The sequence below is a fragment of the Salvelinus namaycush genome, chromosome 29 (assembly GCF_016432855.1).
Source record: "Salvelinus namaycush isolate Seneca chromosome 29, SaNama_1.0, whole genome shotgun sequence".
Taxonomy (NCBI): Eukaryota; Metazoa; Chordata; class Actinopteri; order Salmoniformes; family Salmonidae; genus Salvelinus; species Salvelinus namaycush.
Genome location: NC_052335.1, coordinates 16503818 through 16528009, shown reverse-complemented (window position 1 = coordinate 16528009; position 24192 = coordinate 16503818). Strand labels below are relative to the sequence as shown.

The window sequence follows — 24192 nt, the reverse complement described above, 5'->3', positions numbered from 1 at the left end:
GCAAGACTTGGTAAAGACCAACAACGGAGTGGAGGGCTGACATAACATTTACTTGGTGCTATCCACCCCACCAATTGAAAGTTCATTGAGGCATTGCAACGACAGTATCAGAGGTGAAATGAGAATGGAGCAGCAACTTGCTGACATTCCACCGCAAGCAATGGAAGGATCTGAAGTCACTGGTTCAGAAGTACACCACGACTAAACAGCTGGAGTCTTACCTGAAGAGCGTTGCCTACACTTTCAAGTTACATTTTGGAGTATTCACAACTGCATCTGAGAAATCGTTGCAGCAAGCCTACTTGGACACTTCTTCAATTTCAACCCTTTCAATAACTCCAAAATCCTTATAAGACCAGAACATTAAGCACATTCTTGGACGATTTGTTCTGAATTTGTTTATATGGCGCTGCATTGTCATGTAACCTACTCTTACTTGTTCGTATTTTTTGGTTATTTTAAATAAATGTTTTAGGCATACTTATTTTTCCCCCATAATTTTTGGTGTTTTGCTAAGCTTTTTTGTTGATAAAGGTTTTATAGTGAATGGTTGGTGTTAATGGGTGGTGTAAACATTAGATAAAAACGGAAAATACATTCTTTCAAACTAAAACACATTGTAGAAACAAGATATTGGCTGTTTTTAGCCTTCAGCCATATGAACAAATTTATCGGCCACATTATTTGAAAATTTGTTAAATGGCGTTATGTATTTCCAAAATGTTGGTTTACTTTAACGTAGCTGTAAGCTAGGTGTTGATAGCAATTGGTTAATGTAACATTAACAGGATAGTAGGGCTAACTTTAGCAGGCTAGCAACCTTGCAAGCTGATTTGTAAATATAAATTCATAAAGTATTTGCTTGGTAGTTGGCTGACATTGTATTGAAACCAATAGTTATGAGTACCTACGATTGTTTAATTTAAAGTTATACATTTTACGTTATTTCTGTTAAGAGTTTACATTGTGGGGAATAGGCTGGCTTGCAGGGTCCTCCATATTGCATCACACCCTGCAAATGTTATTTCAAGCATGACGTCAGCATTCTTTGGTATTCTGATCAGTTTTATGTAATAACTCGAAAAAAGAAATTGAGGTGTAACTTCACATTGGGACTTTGATACGTATTGTAATGAAAATCCATATGTTATGTTTATGCTATCTGCCCTTTAAGACAAACCACACTGCAGATGTGCAAAGTATGAGATGGAAAGATTGAGAGCATGCCACAGAGAGAGAATGTGAGGGGCTCACAACTGTCTCTGACATGTTTAAACATATCAGCTACTGCAAAGCAAGTTAGTTACTGAACCTCTATACGAAAAGACAACCCAGTAATAAACCGAAGACACCATCTTGTCGTGTGAACAGTATGTTTAAAAATAAGTCTTAACCTGAACCAGTTTCACAACATAGCGAAGTGTTGAACAACTTCACTCTGAATATTACACATCCAACATTACGCGTTCAGCTAACTGGCTTCATGAAATGCAGATTCACATTTTCAATGTGTCAAGATCATCCCCTCCATACTTTGGGTGTGGAACTGAGACTGTCGAAAGTCAATGAAATGTGTCAAACCTATTTGACACAATATTTGCAAGAAAGCTATCCAAGGGCAAACCTAGCTTGGAATGCTGTACAAAAATAACAAGCAGTAGGAGGGAAATGTTGCTTCTTAGCTAACGTTACTTAAGTCTCAAAGCACAACCCTTGTAGCTAAGTAAACAAACAAGTACAAAGGCGAAGGTGGAGAAGATGGCATCCCATTTGCTTTTCCACTGGAGCTATTAAAACATTGAAATTATTAGTTGGTGCTAACTACTGTACATGCATACAGCAGCCATTACTCCTGACGCAAAAACATGGCCATTGAATTGCCTGGTTAGCGCCAACTATGTAGTTAGATAATTGAGTTAACTTGCTGACAAGATGCAGCTAATGACAGCATGGAAGCTATGGATTTAGCTAGCTATCTGACATTATCACGTCTTGATGGTAGCTAACTTATTGTAACTAGCTAGCTAACTTAACGTTTGTGGATTGATCCATCTCACAAGGAGCATAACTTTACTCAAAATCCAGTCACGATTGATGATGTCAATGTATCCCTCTTATTGGTTAAAGCAAGGCAATTTGAAGCGGGGAACATCGGATAAGCATAACGATAAACAAAAACCACACAACGAAAATACTCACCCATACTGTCCTTCAATGTGGCCAGGACCGTCTCGATATATGAGATGTTTGGAATCTGCTATCCGGTTGCTTGAGTTATATAGCAGCTTGAATGCTAGCTACTGTATGTGTATTTAATTCAATACCGATAATCAAGTTTAGCACACCGTTACTTAAGCCATTCGTCTTTGCTTGAACAGCCAAACAAACCTATCTTTGTAGCTAATGATATCAAGATTATTGTACAGGAAGTTATCCCGAAAGTCTCCACCTTTCTTAGACTTGCCTGAAACTACGCCTGCCACACACATACAAAACAGAAGGAAACACCGCGATATTTAGAAAGGAGAGTCCCGCGAGAGGAAGTTGGACTGCCATTCGTTCATTAGCCGAGAGCATGAACAGTGTAATGGTTTGGGGATCAAAGAAGTCCATCACTTGAATCAGTGTTGAGCGTCAACGGTGGCCATTAGTTTCCTGGTGAACATTCGTTTTGACATTTGCATCATCAGACGACAATCGGCCCATGGGGGCGACATGGGACCATGGAGCCTATCTTGACCATATTGTAGTGAATTCGGGGGTAGCCCTGACCGGATCCGAGTCCAGCGAATATAATGGTCATTCCGCGCTTTCATTGTATTAAATAGGTAACTAATATATTTTATTTTATATTTGTTTCTTATAAATAAATATTTGAGCTTGTGAATGGCACTGTGTGATGAAACTACATATTCACGTAGTGTCCCATACCACTTCTTGAGAGAGAGAGAGAGAGAGAGAGAGAGAGAGAGAGAGAGAGAGAGAAAGAAAGAGAGACAGAGAGAGAAGAGTGAGAGAGAGAGGTGTGTATGTGGTGGGGGGTACACACCTTGGTGCTCTGGCCCAAAAGCCAATCTGTCACATTTCATAATTCCCCTGTTTAATTGACCAAATAATGGCATGTGAGGTTTATGCTGAGAGTTATTTTAGTGGCCAATTCGCAGACTGAGATGAGGGATAAATACAGGGAGAGCTAGACAGTCTCTCTCTCTGTGTGTATGTGCATCCTACATGCCATGAATCATTGTTAGCGTGTGTTTGTTCTACGTCAAACTCAGTAGGGTTCTCCCCAGCTGTTCTGACAAAATTACATTTTCACATTAAATGCACAATATCTTTGCATCGTATACTGTGCAGGGGAGCAGATTTATCAGCCTACTGTCAATGTACTGAGACATGCAGAGTTTATGCTTTTCAAACATCTATTTTGTTGCTATTATTTGAACTGCTAAAGCTCACAGTTTTCCTATGTAGACTGCATTATGATTAGGGCTTGGGTTTTTTCCTGACCACATTACCTGACGAGGAAAAAGTTGGGGACCTATAGTATAGCAAATTGTTAAAATAACGATATCAATTATATACCTAGGCTATGACTAGGGCCCAAGTTTCTCCTTGTCAGTTCATATGCTCAGGAAAAATCGCTGGTCCTAAATTCCGATGAAGAGTTGGTCCAGTGAGTCCCATCTGTCTCCCCTGTCCCCTCTTAACAGAGAAATCCATGTTTGGCCTATCTGTACTACATGCAGTGTCACTTTAAAAGGAAGTACAGAGTGCAAATTCGCTTGAGTGGGTCCATTTGAGAAGAGTATCAACATCCTATAGAAAGCAGCGTAAACACAAATTATATTCAAATGAATCTAACCACAGAAATGCTAAACATGGAGGGACACCAGGGCCGGCTCAGACTGGGGAATAGAGATCTAGTTTATAGTAGAGAATGAAGATTCAGTACCATCACTTTGATCTCTTATTGGTATGTTTTATGGTTCATTCAGTCAAATAAATACACACACTAAACTTTTACAGTAATACTGCAATGGCAAGCAAAGTACCAACTATTTTCAGTTACTGTATATTGAAACTGTATACTGGGAATATATGTTATATTATTAATGCAATCACTGTCAGAAAACAATGGACTTTAATTTGCTGGTTGCTGGCTTTTATACTATAGCCTATGTCTCTGATCAGTGAACATTGACACTTAGAGCGATGTGCTGCCACCTTGTGTTGAAAATCCTAACATTGACACAGAGTGTAATCTGAAATCCTTTTTGAAAACTATGGTATGTATACTGAACTAAAATACTGTATAAATGCAACATGTAAAGTGTTGGTCCAATGTTTCATGAGCTGAAATAAAAGATTCCAGAAAGGTTCCATATGAATAAAAAGCTTATTTCTCTCAAATGTTGTACACAAATTTGTTTACATCCCTGTTAGTGAGCATATATCCTTTGCCAAGATAATCAATCCACCTGACAGGTGTGGCATATCAAGAAGCTGATTAAACAGCATGATCATTACACAGGTGTACCTTGTGCTGGGTACAATAAAAGGCCACCATAAAATGTGCAATTTTGTCACACAACACAATGCCACAGATGTCTCAAGTTGAGGGAGCATGCAATTGGCATGCTGACTGCAGGAATGTCCACCAGAGTTGTTGCCAGAGAATGTAATGTTAATTTCTCTACCATAAGCCGCCTCCGTTGTTTTACATAATTTTGCATTATGTCCAACTGGCCTCACAACCGGAGACCACGTGTAACCACGCCAGCCCAGGACCTCCACATCTGGAGAAGTGTGCTCTTCACGGATGAATCCCGGTTTCAACTGTACCGGGCAGTTGGCAGACAGTGTGCATGGCGTTGTGTCAGCGAGCGGTTTGCTGATGTCAACATTGTGAACAGCGTGCCGCATGGTGGTAGTGGGGTTATGGTATGGGCAGGCATAAGCTACAGACAACGAACAAAATTGCATTTTATCGATGGCAATTTGAATGCAGAGATACCGTGATGAGATCCTGAGGCCCATTGACGTGCCATTCATCCGCCGCCATGACCTCATGTTTCAGCATGATAATGCACGGCCCCATGTCACAAGGATCTGTACACAATTCCCGGAAGCTGAAAATGTCCCAGTTCTTCCATGGCCTGCATACTCATGTCACCCATTGAACATGTTTGGGATACTCTAGATCGACGTGTATGACAGCGTGTTCCAGTTCCCTTCAATATCCAGCAACTTCGCACAGCCATTGGAGAGGAGTGGGACAACACTCCACAGGCCACAACCAACAGCCTGATCAACTCTATGCAAAGGAGATGTGTTACGCTGCACGAGGAAAATGGTGGTCACACCAGATACTGACTGGTTTTCTGATCCACGTCCCTACCTTATTTTTTAAGGTATCTGTGACCAACAGATGCATATCTGTATTCCTAATCATGTGAAATCCATAGATTTTTGTTTTTACGCAGAGGCTAGTGGAATTAATGCATTTATTTCAAATGACTGATTTCTTTATATGAACTGTAACTCAGTAAAATCTTTGAAATTGTTACATGTTGTGTTTATATTATTGTTCAGTGTATTTAAGCTAATTGTAAAATAGTGAACCCTACTGTCTTGTCAGGGGGGGTGCAAAGCATCAGGAGTCAGGCATGATTCCGGTGCAAAACTGAGAAGGTGAATAAAACTGGATTTTAAAAATGTATAGACTATTGGACGTTGCCGAACCTTGACAGAGGTAGACTTACAAAATAACAAACAATAATGTAAATTGCCAAATCGGAACTGTGAAACTACAACCAGTTAGAAAGTCAGATATTGCAGAGTTTACTAGGTCCCGATTAGCACGTGAATGCGGAGTCTAGAGTGTGGAGTTTGGTGCCAAGTGAGGCAAATGTCACACTAATGTTAGACGTAGCTTAGGCTACTCTCACTTGCCTTTAGTAGGCCTATTTATCACAAATTCATAAAGGCCTATACTCAATTTATTTTAGAAACATATCACACAAGATAATACAATAGCCAACAATAGGCTACTTAAATAAACACAGAATACAGAGTTTGATTATAGATGATAGAGCAGTTACAGTAGGCTAAATATTATTTTTTTTTAACTTCAGAAGACAGTCAAGACACATCCACTCGTCAGGTTGTAACAGACCAAAATGACCAGCAGAGGTCCAACTTAATGTTCCTATTGCAGCAGTTGGCTTGTGGAACAGAGTCTGAGAAAGATAGACACAAACAGAGGAGTAGACCTATGCTGAATAGAACTGCCTCTAAGATTAGTAGGCAATTTATATTAGATATCTATAAGGCATTTCAAAATGTCTAATTGTTTTGTAGCTAGTGGACAACTGGTAAAATATTTTAATATATTATGCTATCAATATCAAGAAGGTTGATGAAGATCAGCCTATCATTTCAATTCCTAAAAGTGGCATGCATTCTCTCCCAAAACATCTCAAGGCCGCACGTTCATTTAATTCTAAAGCATTAGTAACAAATATAAAAACGATATATATAAAAGGCTCGGACTGAAATATATTATTAATATAAAGTACCCACTGGGCACAGACGTCAATTCAAAGTCTATTCCACATTCAATGTAATTTCATTGAAATGATGTGAAACAACGTTGATTCAACCACATCCCATGCCCTTCTGGTGTAGCCTAAATCCCCAGGGAATGTCAAACATATTTTTATCCCACATGTACCAGATGAGTGAATTAAGCAGACTCTTAAAACCTGCCAACTAGCATTTTTCACTAGATATTTGCCCTACTTCCTGGTCACATTTCAACAGATACTGAGCACCCAGCAGTCCCCATAACATTATTTTATACTTGATTAAAACATTTGATTTGAGCGCAGAACTTGGAGACACTTCTCACCTTCCTATATCTGGTTATATTTAAAGCAATCTAGTGACATTTAATCTGAGGGCAACAGAGATGCCCCTAAAGCGAAGGGAAGGAAATCCATGTTGAATGTCACGTCACAGCTTGAGTGCACAGGAATGTTGGCCAGGCAGGCGAATCCCCAGACAGTCTCTGGCACTATATCTGCATTTTCTATCCATCTACTGAGTCACTATCCAACTTACATAGTGGCATGTGAGGGCTTTTTCCCATTTCATCCCTTTATCTCCCCGTGCACGTCAGATATAGTGTTGCGCTCCTCGATCCGCTGGCTCTATTTGGAGTCACTGTCTGAAGGCAAAGCACAATATCCTGCATCACTGATGCTGGACCTGGGCCATTGCTTTTCCACTGACACACATGAATTGAACGGCTCATTCAGCTGTGTAGTAGACATGGCAGTCTCATGGTAATAATGGTTTGGGGATTAAACAGAGAATTCCCATTCTTAAAATGTGCAGAGTCCGCATGACTGTGCCAATATGAACCCAATCCCACTGTTTGTGTGACATGCAAAAATATGTGCAAATCCCCTATCACAAAACAGAAAGTATGGGTGAAGGCTACCATTTGGTAGTGGATCTTTTAGCTTTTTTAAAATCACAGAACAGCATGCTAAAATAGGGTGACATCCCATCCCTGTGCTCGACAATGGACTAATTGTCCATTAATTGACATTGTGAGCGAGGAGTAAAACATAGGGAAATTATGTGATTTGCCCTAGTTTAAATATGCCTTGGGGTGGCAGAGTTAAAGGTCCAATGCAGCTGTTTTTATCTCAATTTCAAATAATGTATGGGTAACAATTAAGCACCTTACTTTGTTTTCAATTAAACTGGTAAAAAAAATACAAAAATAACATATTAGCAAAGAGCAATTTCTCAAGCAACAAAGTGGTCTGTGTAGGGAGGTGAAAACTAGCTGTTATTGGCAGAGAGGTTTGGAACTCTTTCTTATTGGTCTATTAACTAATTTTCCGCCTGGTGATGTCATCAGGCAGGTCAAAACTCCATCCCATAAAAACAGGCTGAAATTTCAGGCGGTCTTTTCAAACAGCTCTTACACTAAAAGGGCATTAGCATAATTTTCACAAATTCACAGCATTATTCCAACCTCACAGGGTGGAAATATATATAAAACACAGATAAATATCACGTTTTTGACTGCACTGGGCCTTTAAAGCCCACTGTACATATTTAAAGGTATACTTCGGGATTTTGGCAATTTACTTCCCCAGAGTCAGATGAACTTGTGGATACCATTGTTATGTCTCTTCATGCAGTTTGAAGTTGCTAACTAGTGTTAGCTCAATTGCTAACTATCGTTAGCACAATGACTTGCTAACTCTATGCTATAACAGCTGTTACCATTGACATCCAGTCATTGTGCTAACGTTAGATCAGTCAATATTTGTCTATTGTATTATCTATAATCTACATAGCTTCATCAACATGAAATGTAACCTCAGTTTGAGCCTAAGAGTTATTTTCCATGCTGGTGTATTTGAAAGTAAAGGACACCAGACATATAAAGCCGACATACTGTATTTTCATTTGTCTCCCAATGTAAATGCAATTTCTTCCTGGAAACTGAGTCAACTGCGTTTGGTTTGGGCGAGCGGAGCGCCAGTACCGAGTTTCGTTGGTGACGTCTGTCGCCAGTACCCGCCCTATTCAGTCATCGCCCTGGCTTTGCTGCATAGACCGCACAGGAACCTGGACCAAAGGAGGCAGAATTTCAGTTTCTTATCCATTATCGCTATGGGAATTATACAATTCTTTCAGAACCAATCTCTCATCTCATACTATCTGAAGCTAGTCCACCCTCGCCACACAGACTATAAAAAACTGCCGGTTGAAGGAACACCAGCAGTAGATTGTTGGTATTGCTTCATAGCCAGTAGTGTTTCTAGAATATGTGCCCTGCTCATGCAGGAATGATGTACCACCCTGTGCGATGAGAAGTAGCCAAACATTTGCTCAGAACTGGAAAATGTCAGTGCTCTGTGTGTCTGTGGCGGTAAGTACAAGACACCTTTGTCTATTATTTTATTCTTATTATAGGAGTAACGTTACTCCCCGGCAGGTTCTCGATTTAAAGAGACATCGCCTATTTTTGCGTATGTCCCGATTTAAACTTGCCGGTATGTGCAATTAGTCAAGTGAATATATTGTTAACTTTGATTATTCTATAATTCATGTATTGTACAGGTAATATAGTATAATAGGCTACTACATCTATATATATATATATATATATATATATATATATATAAAACACATCTATTGTCAGAACAGAATGGAAGGATGGAGAACAATAGCACAAATATGACTCTATTGTTTGCCCAATGAGAATGGCACAAATATTCATCATATTGCAGGTTACCTGTAAATGGGAATAATTTATTGTTATTATCTAGCATGAATTCATTGTACACGAATTTACTGTAAAATATTTATGATATATAATATCATCTTAAGAAGCACTGTATTCAAACAGCTTTCATGGGACTCTACCCCTATGAGATCATATATGTACTGAAAACATCCCATACAAAGACGTCAGGTTCACATACAAAGACTTGAGGCTTTGTTTCTCCATGCTGGAGAAAAACATAGGGAAAACATTGACTACATTTGAAATGCTGTAGTGGATGTTGACCCACCCTGCCTCCATCCAATTTAACACGTATATTTAAGTAATGTTTTCATTTATACATAGATCCATGTATTTTGGCCTTATTAATATTTCGGGAATGGACTCAGAACTTACAGTGCAGGGCAATGTATATATGAGCGCTATACCAACATATCAGCCAGAGAGAACATACCAAATAGAAATCTATGCATGTTTATTTACCAATTTATACAATTTTTTATTTATTTGTATTATCTGGACAAATCCTGATAGTAGGGTGGTATCTAACCTTCTTTACAGATAATGTAGTCCATCATCCACTACAATCAATGATTAACATTTAAGCAGTATATGGGGTGTCCTTATCTCCTAGCATCACCATGGAACAGATATTTTAACAAAATTATATTTTCCATTCAAATATTACAATGCATGTCAGTCAGTTCTGTGTTTGGGCCCCTCTGTGCATCTTCTCTCAGGCGAAGTCCACTGGTTGTTTGTGATGCGTTGTTGGCAGTACATTGTGACATTAGCAAGAATATTCTTCACTGGCCCATGAAGGAGGAGGCTCCACTGGCTTTTGTCAGTGATAAATGAGGCATGACTGCATCCTAACAGACTCACTTTTCCTCTCCGTTTAGTTGCATGATGATGTTGCAACAGGTGCTGGTTTGGTTGTGTGTTATCTGGTACTGTAATGGCTTATGGAAATCTCAATGATGTTCAAGATACACACAGAGTTACTTTTGCACTGTTGTGGCAAACATCCATATCTTCCATGTACAACAGCACAGATAGGATGTGAGCTAAATGTTGTGGATGATACCAGAGGCTCTGACAACAACAATGGAATGCAGCATGTTGCGGCACATGTATGTACTGTATATGCGGTTATTTTTAAGATAATGTCAGGAAATGTAAAAAAAATATATTTTAAAAAATACACCTGCCTAATGGCAGTGTGTCTGTCCATTTCCGTATCAGATTTCTGATGAATACTTTCCCTTTGTGTGTGCTCAGAGATATGCTTGCCTATGCAGTCGGCAAAATTTTGAGGCGTTACCTAACACATGGACAGGCACATGCACACTCACATGCACACACACACACACACTCACAATCACAGGGGTTGTCATCATGTGCACTCGACCCCTAGACCTTAGGTACATAACTGACAGTATACTTAGGGAACTGGGTGTGCCATCTTGTCACAGATGTCTCATGCAGAACATGTGAAGATGGATCACATCATCCTCTCACAGTAAGGATGACAAATTGTTGAAACCGAAAGATGGTTCTGGTTCAACATGTCACTGAACCATGTTGATTGAAAACCATTGCCCAAACGCCTAAGCATTTTCTTTGTGTTACTGTTGGGTGTATGATGTGCAAAGAGGCCCTGTACAAAGGGGTTGTGTGCGTCTTGGGGCAGGCGTGTTGTTGTTGGAGGTTGAATTACAGAGTGTTCAGGCAGGCAGTGCAGATTTTGCTGAGTCTGGCTGTCTCCAGGAACCAGCCCTGCAACCAGCAGTAGCACTGCAGTGACACGGCATAAACGGGCTGGCCCATCCTTTCCTCTCCTCTCTTCCCTCTGTCCTCCAGCCAGGGAGGTAGCATACTGATATCACTATCACTAACCTCCTGGGGTTCAGCTCGAAACATATGAGTCATAGAACTAGTGATGCTATGGTTTTAGCGTTTCCCTTCAGTATTAATAATGTCCTATCAACAGATGTGTAGCCTATACACATCCATCATGTATCAAATGTATTAGATTTAGAGGATACTACTGAATAGATATCTACAAACAAGATTATACTACAGTATGTATCCCCTTCTCTTTGTATCCTGCATGGCAGGTATGAAATGCTGAAGAGGCTTGAGGTAGATTCAGAGTAATAGAGGTAGTTATCAGTGATTCATGGCCACTCACAGACGGTGAGGTGTGGTGTTGATGGGCAGTCTCCTGACAGGATGCCAGCAGTGCGTTTTTTCAAACAGGAGATGCAGGGACATGAACCTGCTCTCTTATCTGAGCTAGAAGGGAGGGACATTCACTCGCTCTCTCTCACACACACACACATTCACACACACCGCTTTTCAGGCCACCAAACCATTGTACCTGCAGTGTGTCACGTTGAATATTACCAGTTGCACACTTGCTTTTTATTGGGTAAATATGTGATGTGGCTGGAGCTGGAACATTTTGTTCCTCATGATCATCATCAACAGGCAGAGTGTGTGGGCTAAAAATGAGATGGTTTGAGTAATGATGTTGCCCTTAATTACCCCTAATCTTCAAATGTGCTTTCCTTCTCAAGGGGTCGATTTTCACATGATGATTTTACATAACCGAATGAAACTCAGAAGATTCTACAAAAAATGTAGTCCTGGGACCACTGTTATTGTTTAGTAATGAGTCCTGGGAAGTGGACAGACCCCTTAGGGCCCCTGGTCTGTAGAGGGGAATTTGTCCAGTCATCTGCAGAATTTGATGACTGTCTCCTCCAGTGCCTGACTTCAAATATGCATGGCATTGTTTTAAAAAGGTAATTAAGACTAGGGTTTGTAGAGGTGGTTACATTCCCCAGCACAGACGTTGCATGCATCAAACAATGGTTGCATGCCACATCATTGACTGTGCCATCAGGCACCAGATTGCTATAACACATGGGGCGTGTTGCTCTGCCCAGGCATTGCTGACGCAGGCCAGATCTTAAAATGCCTGGATAGGTATTTTACTTATCAGATAGCTGCTAACCACATCAAATATTATAGCAATCTTGTGCCCAACGGCACAGTAGATGGTGTGGCATGCAACCATTGGTCAATTCATGCGACGTCTGAGCAAGGGAACGCAACCTTGATGTGGTTAGCTGATACATAAATGACCTATCCAGGCATTGTAAGATCTGGCATGCGTCAGCAACGCCTGGGCAAAGGAATGTGCCCATGGTTAGGCGCAATTGCGCAACAAATTGTTGTTTCTGAAGGGAGGCCCAGACTTTGAAAAGTGTGTAAACCATTAAAAGCACTCTGGATTTGCCTCCTAACTTTTAACAGGGTCCTGCATGTACAGAAAGTGATGATGCAGCTTCCCTTGCTCTCCCTGCCTATCAGCGGTTATTACCTCCAACATCATATTTCTGTGATAAATTGACACCCTGGCCCAAAAAAATTGAAAAAAAGAGTCACATCCCAGCCAGCTCCACATTTAAGAGAGGAAATAAAACATGCATTAGGGCTAGACTGGATGTACTGTAAATACAGTGAAAGGATTGTAGGAGGGCTGTTGTGGATGCGGAACACATTCAAGCCCATAATCACTTCAGAATGGCAGCGTTTACTGGTCCTGAAAGAATTCCCTTCAGCGAAAGTCAAACAGAAGGTCATCACACATCAACAGAACATTGGCTACTCTGTTTTTTCACCAGATAACATGTTGATGAAGTTCCTCAATGTGCTGTTTAGAACATCAGCCAAGTTGTGGTACCACCCCTAAAAAAATAATAATAATACAAAAAAAAAAATTGTGGTACCTGTAATTTGAATGGATTTTAAGTGCTTACTATTGAGAATCTAACATATTTTCATGTCCCTTGGCTGGATGTGCTTACCATACGGTGAATTCAGAAAGTATTCAGACTCCTTGACTTTTTCCACATTTTGTTATGTTACAGCCTTATTCTAAAATTGATTATATCGTTTTTTCCCCTCATCAATCTACACACAATGCCCCATAATGCCAAAGCAAAAACTATTTTTTCAAAATGTTTGCCAAAAAACGGAAATATCACATTTACATAAGTATTCAGACCCTTTACTCAGTACTTTGTTGAAGCACCTTTGGCAGCGATTACAACCTTAAGTCTTCTTGGGCATGGCGCTACAAACTTGGAACACCTGTATTTGAGGAGTTTCTCCCATTCTTCTCTGCAGATCCTCTCAAGCTCTGTCAGGTTGGATGGGAAGCGTCACTGCACAGCTATTTTTAGGTCTCTCTATAGACGTTAGATCGGGTTCAAATCCGGGCTCTGGCTGGGCCACTCAAGGACATTTAGAGACTTGTCCCAAAGCCACTCCTGCGTTGTCTTGGCTGTGTACTTAGGGTGGTTGTCCCGTTGGAAGGTCAAACTTCACCCCAGTCTGAGGTCCTGAGCGCTCTGCAGAAGGTTTTCATCAAGGATCTCTCTGTACTTTGCTCCGTTCATCTTTCCCTCGATCCTGACTAGTCTCTCAGTCCCTGCCAATGTAAAACATCCCCACAGCATGATGCTGCCACCACCATACTTCACCATAGGGATGGTGCCGGGTTTCCTCCAGACGTGATGCTTGGCATTCAGGCCAAAGAGTTCAATATTGGTTTCATCAGACCAGAGAATATTGTTTCTCATGGTCTGAGAGTCTTTAGGTGCCTTTTGGCAAACTCCAAGTGGGCTGTCATGTACCTTTTACCGAGGAGTGGCTTCCGTCTGGCAACTACCATAAAAGGCCTGATTGATGGAGTGCTGCAGAGATGGTTGTCCTTCTGGAAGGTTCTCCCATCTCCACAGAGGAACTCTAGAGCTCTGTCAGAGTGACCGTCGGGTCTTGGTCACCTCACTGACCAAGGTCCTTCTCCCCCGATTGCTCAGTTTGGCTGGGCGGCCTGCTCTAGGAGGAGTATTGGTGTTTCCCAACTTTTTCTATTTAAGAATGATGGAGGCCACTGTGTTCTTGGGGACCTTCAATGATGCAGACATTTTTTGGTACCCTTCCCCAGATCTGTGCCTCGACACAATACTGTCTCTGAGCTCTACGGACAATTCCTTTGACCCCATGGCTTGGTTTTTGCTCTGACATGCACTGTCAACTGTAGGACCTTTTATAGACAGGTGTGTGCCTTTCCAAATCATGTCCAATCAATTGAATTTAACACAGGTGGATTACAATCAAGTTAAAGAAACATCTCAAGGATGATCAATGGAAACAGGATGCACCTGAACTCAATTTCGTGTCTCAGAGCAAAGGGTCTGAATACTTATGTAAATAAGGTATTTCTTGTTTTTAATTTTTAATACATTTGGAAACATTTCTAAGAACATGTTTTCCCTTTGTAATAATGTGGTATTGTGTGTAGATTGTTGAGGAAAAAACATAATTGAATCCATGTTCGAATAATGCTGTAACGTAACAAAATGTGGAAAAAGTCGAGGTGTCTGAATACTTTACGAATGCACTGTAAATATTAAAATAACTAAATACAACCATGTTGAGCTCGCCTTGATTAAAAATAGACGGATATATATTTAGTCTCTTTACAAAGTTATTTCAATTCATTTTTTGGATCTATTATAGGTTGTAGCAACAACACCAAAAGACTGATGACAACAGAAAAACTCAACATTCTATTAGTACTAATGGAATTATATTGATTGTAGACATAATATACTTATCCATAGTCCCAGTCGGTATTAGATAGAACATCGCGTCCCTGCCCGCCTCTGGGGAAAACAACCTGTGGTTACATAGGTTAACCCACAGTAAAAACTTGACATTTTTCAAACCCAATTTTCTTGTTGTCTACATGTTTTAGTGTATTACAAAACTACATTTAAGAAAAGTACAAGATGTTTAAAGATTACTTTTCAACATTGCCTGCTCCAGAGCATTCTCACTGCATACAAAACATAATATTGTAGGGCTTCCATCACTCATGCCCCTTTTTATGACGGTGCTAGCAGTCACGTGAGTGCTAGCTAGCTACCGACCGGAACATTAAGCTAGTCAAGATCAACAACCACAAACAAACGGACTATACAGCTACAAGTGGTGAGTGGTGGTACAAATGGACTATACTAAACAAGTTAAATGTCTTACCTGTGACGAAATGTTTTCCACACACATAGCTATGTGTAGCCTACTTCGACACCAGGTCCCCACATTTCCCACTCTCCCACGCCAAATAGCCTAAAGTCACAGGGCTCTTCTTGCAGTATGTATTTCCCTACATGGGAGACTTGCAAACCGTAGGGTTGGGATTTTTGACCTGGTTACATGTACATTGAACACAACAGCAGCTTTTCGGCATTTTCTGTTATTTCTGTATAACAAAAAATCGACAATGAAGTTGTGGGCGTAGTCGTAGGAGAATTTCTTATTATTACGTGAATATTGACTCGGAGTATTCCATAGTGGTGGCATCGTTAGAGCATGACCCATGACCAAGCTTCTGTCACATTACAGTAAGTGAGAAAGCCCAGTAGGTAGCTTAGCATTACACGGAACCCAAACCGGCTGCGCGCGTGCGCTATCGTGCATACATTGATTTTGTCCCCCTTCACCAAACGCGATCACGACACGCAGGTTAAAATATCAAAACAAACTCTGAACCAATGACATGAATTTGGGGACAGGTCGAAAAGCATTAAACATGTATGGTAATTTAGCTAGTTAGCTTGCACTTGCTAGCTAATTAATCCACACATAAAATGGCCAAACTAATCGTTTCTAGGCATCTCTCCTCCTTCCAGGCTTTTTCATCGTTGAATTTATACGGTGATCAGCATATAAACTTTCATAGTATTACCACCATGACCGGCAACAGTTCGTGTTTCAATCACCCATGTGGGTATAACCAATGAGGAGATGACACGTGGGTACCTGCTTCTATAAACCAATGAGGAGATGGGAGAGGCAGGACTTTCAGCGCGATCTGCGTCAGAAATAGAAAGGAGTTCTATTTTAGCCATTGGCATTGCAGACGCTCATTGGCGCGCAAGCAGTGTGGGTGCAATAATTGAATAACATGGATTTCTATATTTATTTTGCGACGCTCATGTCCGGTCTGGTCAGCATGTTACACGGAACCCAAACCGGCTGTGCGGTGTGCCATCGTGCGCTATCGTGCATACATTGATTTTGTCCCCCTTCACCAAACGCGATCACGACACGCAGGTTAAAATATCAAAACAAACTCTGAACCAATGACATTAATTTGGGGACAGGTCGAAAAGCATTAAACATGTATGGTAATTTAGCTAGTTAGCTTGCACTTGCTAGCTAATTTGTCCTATTTAGCTAGCTTGCTGTTGCTAGCTAATTTGTCCTGGGATATAAACATTGAGTTGTTATTTTACCTGAACTATACAAGGTCCTCTACTCCGACAATTAATCCACATATAAAACGGCCAACCGAATCGTTTCTAGTCATCTCTCCTCCTTGCAGACTTTTTCATCGTTGAACTTATATGGTGATCGCATCTAAACTTTCATAGTATTACCACGACTACCGGCAAAACAGTTCGTCTTTCAATCACCCACGTGGGTATAACCAATGAGGAGATGGCACGTGGGTACCTGCTTCTATAAACCAATGAGGAGATGGGAGAGGCAGGACTTTCAGCGCGATCTGCGTCAGAAATAGGAATTACTTCTATTTTAGCCCTTGGTAACACAGACGCTCGTTGGCACGCGCAATAATTGAATAACATGGATTTGTAAATTTATTTTACGACGCTCGCGCACGCGACGTGTCTGGTCTGGTCAGCATGTTAGGGTTGAGAATGTGTCCTATAATGTTGACTCACTGCAAATGTTTCTGACTCACTGTCCTTTAACTACAGAGAGTTTGGGGGTTTCTAGGGGTGACTTTGCCTTAGCTGTGGTTGTTTTCACACATCCATTTATTTGGTAAATGAGCTGCGGCCTGGGTCTCTACCTGCGACTCTATGTGTTGCCATCTTTTCGGCAGTACATTGTCGAAGCTCAACACTGTCTCTGTTGTCATTTCTTTCTGTTCTCAGCTACTGTACAGTGTGGTTGGTGAGGCCTCTAGCCAGCCTCTGACACCCAGCCCTGGCACTGAGATAGTGGCCCTGTCTGCCCGCCACTACTACCACACAGACCAAAGCACGGGCAGTCAACTGGTTTGTGACAAGTGCCCCGCAGGAACCTTCGTGTCCAGGCACTGCAACCAGACCAACGTGAGGGAGTGCAGCCGCTGTGGCGAGGGCACATTCACGCGCGGAGAGAACGGGGTTCAGCAATGCCACCGCTGCAGGAGGCCCTGCAGCGCCCTCCTCGTTGAGAAGTTCCCCTGCACGGCCACCTTGGACCGGGTCTGCACCTGCCCCCCGGACACCTTCGCCAAGGGGGACACCTGTACTCCCCACTTCCTGTGCCCTGTGGGCTCAGGGGTGAAGAAAAGGGGCAGCGAGGTGGAGGATGTGAGCTGTAAGGTGTGCGCGCGAGGGAGCTTCTCGGACGTGGTTTCCAGTGTATTGAGGTGCAGGACACACACAGACTGTCTGGCCCAGGGTCTGCCCCTACTGGCAGCAGGCACCAGAGAGACAGACAACATCTGTGGATCTGCTTCTCCCACCTCCCCCACCCTCCTGGGACCTGCACAGTCTGCCTTCATCCAGGAGCCCTCCTCTTCCTCAGCTGGCCCAGTACACAAAGGTAAGGCAGTGCCCTGGGACAGTGGACCCGACTCCCTAAACTAATTTATATCTGTTGCTCCCCCACCCAGGCTATTTTGCTATGTGTTTCATTTGAGTATCTTCATGTAGAAACTCAAGGGGAAGACCAGACTGTAGAACAGGCTTGTGTTCCTCAACAAAATGTCTCCACATGGCTGTTATTCTCCCTATGTAGTCCGTCATATCAAACATTGACCTGGCCATCAGGTACTGTACAGTGATAAAGTGACATGTTTGATCTTGTCACAGACAACACTGCTTTGGTGGAAAACATGTTGTTTCCATTCAATCCCAAACTCCTCACTTGCTTGTTCTCACTCTTGTCCACAAAGGTCATGTCTTTACATTTGTTCTGTAATTGCTTATAGAGAGGAAAGTGGAATAAACTGGGTAAACGGCTGCCCTTTTACTTCGACACATCACACGCTTAGGAAGACAGGGGGAAGCATTAAGGCTATACATTCAACAGAGAGATCGGTTCCTTTGTAGTGGCTGTAGTTTTTTCTTCCCAACAGCCAAGTGTTATGTAGCCTAACAGGTCATATTGAAAAATATCACAAAGTTTTCTCATCGGAAACACATATAAGCATTGAAGTGAAACGTTACTCTTTTTTTTCTACTAACCAAATATTAGGCTGTCTATAATATATACTATATGTCTTAGCTAGCTAGCTAACGTTAGCTGGCTGGCTCCCTAGCTGACGTTATTATTTGTATTCCAGAGCTGTTTGCTTTTCTAGTTAGAGCCTAATGTTAGCTAGCTAACATTGAACCTTGTTGGTTAGCTCCCAGCACTGTGGCATTGTTGGAACTGTTAATTGTTGTTTAACTAGCTAACGTTAGCTGGCTGGCTCGTTAGCTAACTTTACGTGACGTGTGTACAACACCCGTTGAATATAGCCGGTGTCAGTAAAAGTCTGCAAAAAAGTGTAATGAAATTGTTGCCAGTAGAGCTGGTTAGGCTGTTTTCATGTTATCCAGAGGTAAACAAATCATCGGCCAGAGAGTCAAGTATGCGCTCCGAGAGCGAAGCGAGATGGGTTGGGCTTAAGAAGGTGTGAACGATGCTGAATGGGTGTAGACAAAGAAGAGCTCTTCACTAGATACCAAAACATTCAAAGGCCATTTTCTCAAAAGTGAGTTTACAAGTTGATCACCTTTCAATGCAGAATTACTTTCCCATTGTCCCTTTGTAGCTCTGAGTCTCTACTTTTATCCAATGTAAAAAAAACACAATTTCGGATTTTGCTACACACTGTAAGACCGAATCCAGGTGGTGAGTCACATATGTGAAAAATGTTAAACAGTTTTTTTGGGGTCAGAGAAGACACTACTCATTCCCAAAAGTAGTTACTCATTGAAAATGTTACTATGGCAACATACACTACCGTTCAAAAGTTTGGGGTCACTTAGAAATGTCCTTGTTTTTGAAAGAAAAGCAAATTTTTTGTCCATTAAAATAACATCAAATTGATCAGAAATACAGTGTAGACATTATTAATGTTGTAAATGACTATTGTAGCTGGAAACGGCTGATTTGTAATGGAATATCTACATAGGCGTACAGAGCCCCATTTATCAGAAACCATCATTCCTGTGTTCCAATGGCACGTTGTGCTAGCAAATCCAAGTTTATAATTTTAAAAGGCTAATTGATCATTAGAAAAGCCTTTTGCAGTTATGTTAGCACAGCTGAAAACTTTTGTAATGATTAAAGAAGCAATAAAACTGGCCTTCTTTAGACTAGTTGAGTATCTGGAGCATCAGCATTTGTGTGTTTGATTACAGGCTGAAAATTGCCAGAAACAAAGACTTTCTTCTGAAACTCGTCAATCTATTCTTGTTCTGAGAAATGAAGGCTATTCCATGCGAGAAACTGCCAAGAAACTGTAATTGCTGCAAATGGAGGATTCTTTGACGAAAGCAAAGTTGGAAGGACACAATTATTATTTCAATTAAAAATCATTATTTATAACCTTGTAAACGTCTTGACTATATTTCCTATTCATTTTGCAACTCATGTCATGTATGTTTTCTTTGAAAACAAGGACATTTCTGTGACCCCAAACTTTTGAACAGTGGTATAGTTCTCAGAGACTAACTAACTATTTAGTTGTTGTTGCTGATTGTTTACAAGTTGATGGACATTTGAGACTGTTTGTTACGGCCGTCGAAAGAACTGGACCGAAGCGCAGCGTTGTGAGCGTACATATTGCTTTTTATTAGGATGACGCCGACAAAAACAATAAACAATACCAATACGACCGTGAAGCTTAAGGCTATAGTGCCACAAACAAAGACAACTTCCCACACTGAAAGGAGGGAAAGGGCTACCTAAGTATGGTTCCCAATCAGAGACAACGATAGACAGCTGTCCCTGATTGAGAACCATACCCGGCCAAAACATAGAAATACAAAATCATAGAAAACAAAAACATAGAATGCCCACCCCAAATCACACCCTGACCAAACCAAATAGAGACATAAAAAGGCTCTCTAATGTCAGGGCGTGACACTGTTAAAATAAACATATGGCTTCTGGACCTTAAGGAAGCAGCTACAGTATTTCCAGCCACAGGACTGTACAAGTCTCTCTTACATGTTTTCTTCTGCTGAGGCTTTAGTCCACAGTTTAGTCAGTAGTATTTCACAATGTCAACCTACCGTAACAGACCATTAATGCCACTGCTGTTTGTCTTGTGTGTAGATAAATAGCCTCTCACCTAAGTTGCACCCTAGTTCAGTGAGAATAGCTGAAGGGGGTGTTCCACTTCCACACGTATTACAGAGATCGCCATGCCTCAGTCTCAACTGTGTCTGTATCAATGAGAGGGGAGGGGAGGAGGCTGTTGCACAAAATTCGCAAAGACAGGACAGTGTGTCCCCATGCAGTGAGGAACTGAAATCAGTGTAGTTGAGATGGTGATGCTGGTAACACAGCTTGCTTCTGAATTACCTGTGCACAGGGATAACCAATGATCCAGGTGCCAATCCCAAAAGCATCCCCCTATAGGATGCCATAATGAAATGCTAATCTGTTTAATACTGTAGTGGTAGACAGGGGTATTCCAGCTCAGGGTAAGGGGATTTTTACAGTATATTGATTCTGGTTCAGTGGCGGTTAACACAACTCCCCTATTTATTGGTTGTTTTGGTTTTAACACTAGCCGAAAGAGGCAGTGTAGCTTCAACGTTTGTACCTGCAATAGTAATTTATCAGGGTCAATCTAGTTCAATCTCAATTGACTAACAGTTACATGAATGTGTTCAGGCATATTTTGTTGACCTCTTTTCAACTCAAAATCTTTTTCCCATTCCTCCCCTGCTGAGACTGGAGCTGTAATGGAATTCACTCGATCTTTAGTAGAGTACTGTATAAATGCGGTGGCTGTAGAAGGAGCAATCTAGTGCTCTTCTAATGTCAGATTAGATTGGAGAGCACTGCTGGGGTCTGGCCAGGGCGGGGCCCTTCCCTTCCTCGGCTGTCCAGCAGATTGCCTGTGGGATTAAAGTTTTACAATTTTGACTAAATGTTATTATCTTTCTCCGCATCTCCCTCCCCCTTTATCTCGCTCTTTCTCCTCTCCCTTTCTCTCTTTCCCTTTCTATTTGTGGTTGTGTTTCTCTGTGGGTTAGATGCCTTCAGCCTGACAGCAGGTTCTGAGGTCTTAGAGCTCTTACTGAGTACCACGGGGACTCTACCCAGGTCCAACAACAGCCAGGACTCCACCCCATCAGGCTCCTATGAGGCCAGCCCCGAAGATGATGTAGAGGTGCTGAACCTGGCCGCTATGGCCGGAGCCCAGGACCCCACACAGACTCCACCACACCTCAAGCACTCTGTGCCCAGTGAGCACCGCCGCACCCACCCGGCAGCCAACAAGCGGGCCATGGACGGCGTAGAGGACGGATCGGAGGTAGGGGTAGGTCAGGGTGTGCAAAGATCAGGGTACAGGCCCACACGAAGGGGCTCCCCCAGGCCCAGCACTCATACACACTTTGACATCAACGAGCACTTGCCCTGGATGATCGTGCTGCTGCTGCTGCTGGTGCTGGTGGTGATCGTGGTGTGCAGCGTGAAGAGGAGCTCCAGAGTGCTGAAGAAGGGACCAGTTCAGGACCCCAGCAGCATCATTGAGAAAGCAATCCAGAAGAAGACCTGCCCCCCGACACAGACCAAGGAGAAGTGGATCTACTACTCCAATGGACAGGGTGAGTGGACGCTTTATTTTACCTCTCAAGGTTTATAGAAAGAAATGCAACTTTGTTAATTAGTCTTTTTTATATATAGCCGCATACTTTATAAAGACAGATAACAGAAAACATACAAACAAATACATTTTTATTACAAAGATATATTGCCGAGACTTTCAGCCGAGAAGACCGACGGACCATCTGTTATAGCATCAGTGGGGAAATCTAAATCCAATCCATTCTGCCCAAGAGAACATGACACATAGCAGAACAGTATAGCTGTTACACAAGCAAGGGCATGGCCTGCAACAGACTGTAACTGCCACCTCCCCACACGCATCTCCCTTTATCTACCTCTCCCTTCCTCTGTTGTCTCGCTTTCTTTCTCTACTTCTCTCTTTACCCCCTCCCCTCCTGCCTTACTCCCTCTATCTTTACACCCCCCCCCCCCCTCAGTCCTCCTCCTTCTCTTCCTCTTTTCCTTCTCACTCTCTGTCTGTATCTCTCTCTCTCTCTCTCTCTGTCTGTATCTCGCTCTATCTGTATCTCTCTGTGTCTCTCTGTCTGCATATCTCTCTCGCTCTGTGTCTGTCTCCCTCTCTGTGTCTGTATCTCTCTCTCTAACTGTCTCTCTGATGTGTCTGGTTGTCTGTAACCATGGGAGCCGAGGAGGCCACATGGGGCTGCTAGGTTACAGTAGTGAAACCCCAGTACCGCAGCAGGCAGGAGGAAGATACCGCCAGCCGCAGCCTGATGTCAGCCTCAGATATCCATCCGCTTGTAAGCGAGAGAGAGGGAGAGCTCTAACCCAGTGCAGTTCAGTTCAAACCAGATTATTCCAGTTCTCTGTGGTTGGAGAGAAGCTCAACTTTATCATTGCACAGACACATGCCCCCCCCCCCCCCCCCCCCCCCCCCCCGGGAAAGGGTGGAGTGAGGGCTGGGGAACGCTGGGTGGGCCGCGGCTTTCAAAGTTATGTGTCACTGAAAGTGTCGGTGGTCAGGGCTCCCACCGTGTGAAATGAAGATCTTAGCACATTGTACCGGTCTGCTCACACCACGTGAGAATGTTCTAGGAATGTATAGTAGGGATGTAGACATTGCGAAGATAGAAAAGTACAACTGAAACATGATCAATAGTCTAATCTTCACATTGTCTTACTACATTAAACTTCCCTTTTTTGTTACTCATGGAAATACCCTTTGAAAGTATTTCAGTTAGCAATCTGACTGTTCTTTTTTCTTTAACAATTGACTCCTCAAGGAAAGTCCTCAATGATAAACTGCTTTTGCATTCACATGGATTCAGGCTGCTATGTTAGTAGTTTCAGCATTTACAAATGTTTCCCATACTTTGCTTTACTGTTATAAATAGTAGAGTAGTAATATTTTGATATACATGTCCAGATCAGATATACAAATGATCTTCACTTTTACTGCGTTGTTTATCTACATTCAGTTCCAAAAAAGAGAATTTAAATGTATTTGAAACTTCAAAAAACTTAAGAGAATTTAGGGCATGTTCTTTAAAAAGGATTACAGAATGTTTATCAAGTAGATGCAGAGTTTTACATTCAGTGTGTGTGTGTGTGATTACACAGCTATTTACTCTCTCGAGCACAAAACAAAACAGTTTCTTAATTCTTCCAAGGTGTGTAATTGACTACCCTGAAGGCTTTAATGTCTATTTACTGGAGTAGTTAAAAAGGCGCACTAAACAGTGGAATGGGAAACATATATATATATATATAAAGAAAAAGGCAAGATCATACAAATAGCTCATTATTTCATAGGAGTCCAGAAAGTGGCGTGAAGGGCAAGCAGGGTGAAAAGAATCCCCCCTGTGGGCCTGCTGTTTACCAACGCCAAACAGGCGGGGAAGTACCCAGGTGGCCGTGCTGCTCAGCTCCAGGGTGGGCCACATGGACAGGCAGCAGGGATAGGACCTGGGCTGTGGCTA

The 24192-nt window shown here is 42.0% G+C and overlaps 2 protein-coding genes and 1 long non-coding RNA gene across 3 annotated transcripts in view; 1 reads left to right on the top strand and 2 right to left on the bottom strand.

The window, feature by feature from the left end:
- Positions 1 to 2432, bottom strand: part of LOC120024575 (CD2-associated protein) — a 71701-nt gene extending 69269 nt beyond the window's left edge. Inside the window, exon 1 of the mRNA XM_038968859.1 lies at positions 2200 to 2432. Coding sequence (XP_038824787.1) covers positions 2200 to 2203 — 4 coding nt within the window. The 5' untranslated portion in view covers positions 2204 to 2432. The remainder of the gene's footprint in view (positions 1 to 2199) is intronic.
- A 6036-nt stretch (positions 2433 to 8468) lies between these two features.
- LOC120024586 lies at positions 8469 to 15811 on the bottom strand. The gene is made up of 2 exons (XR_005472874.1): positions 15437 to 15811; positions 8469 to 8655 (listed from the first exon to the last, which is right to left on the bottom strand). It is a non-coding gene; the product is annotated as an uncharacterized LOC120024586 (long non-coding RNA).
- Positions 8636 to 24192, top strand: part of LOC120024574 (tumor necrosis factor receptor superfamily member 21-like) — a 30465-nt gene continuing 14908 nt past the window's right edge. Inside the window, exons 1-3 of the mRNA XM_038968858.1 lie at positions 8636 to 8959; positions 17362 to 18019; positions 21676 to 22251. Coding sequence (XP_038824786.1) covers positions 8897 to 8959; positions 17362 to 18019; positions 21676 to 22251 — 1297 coding nt within the window. The 5' untranslated portion in view covers positions 8636 to 8896. The remainder of the gene's footprint in view (positions 8960 to 17361; positions 18020 to 21675; positions 22252 to 24192) is intronic.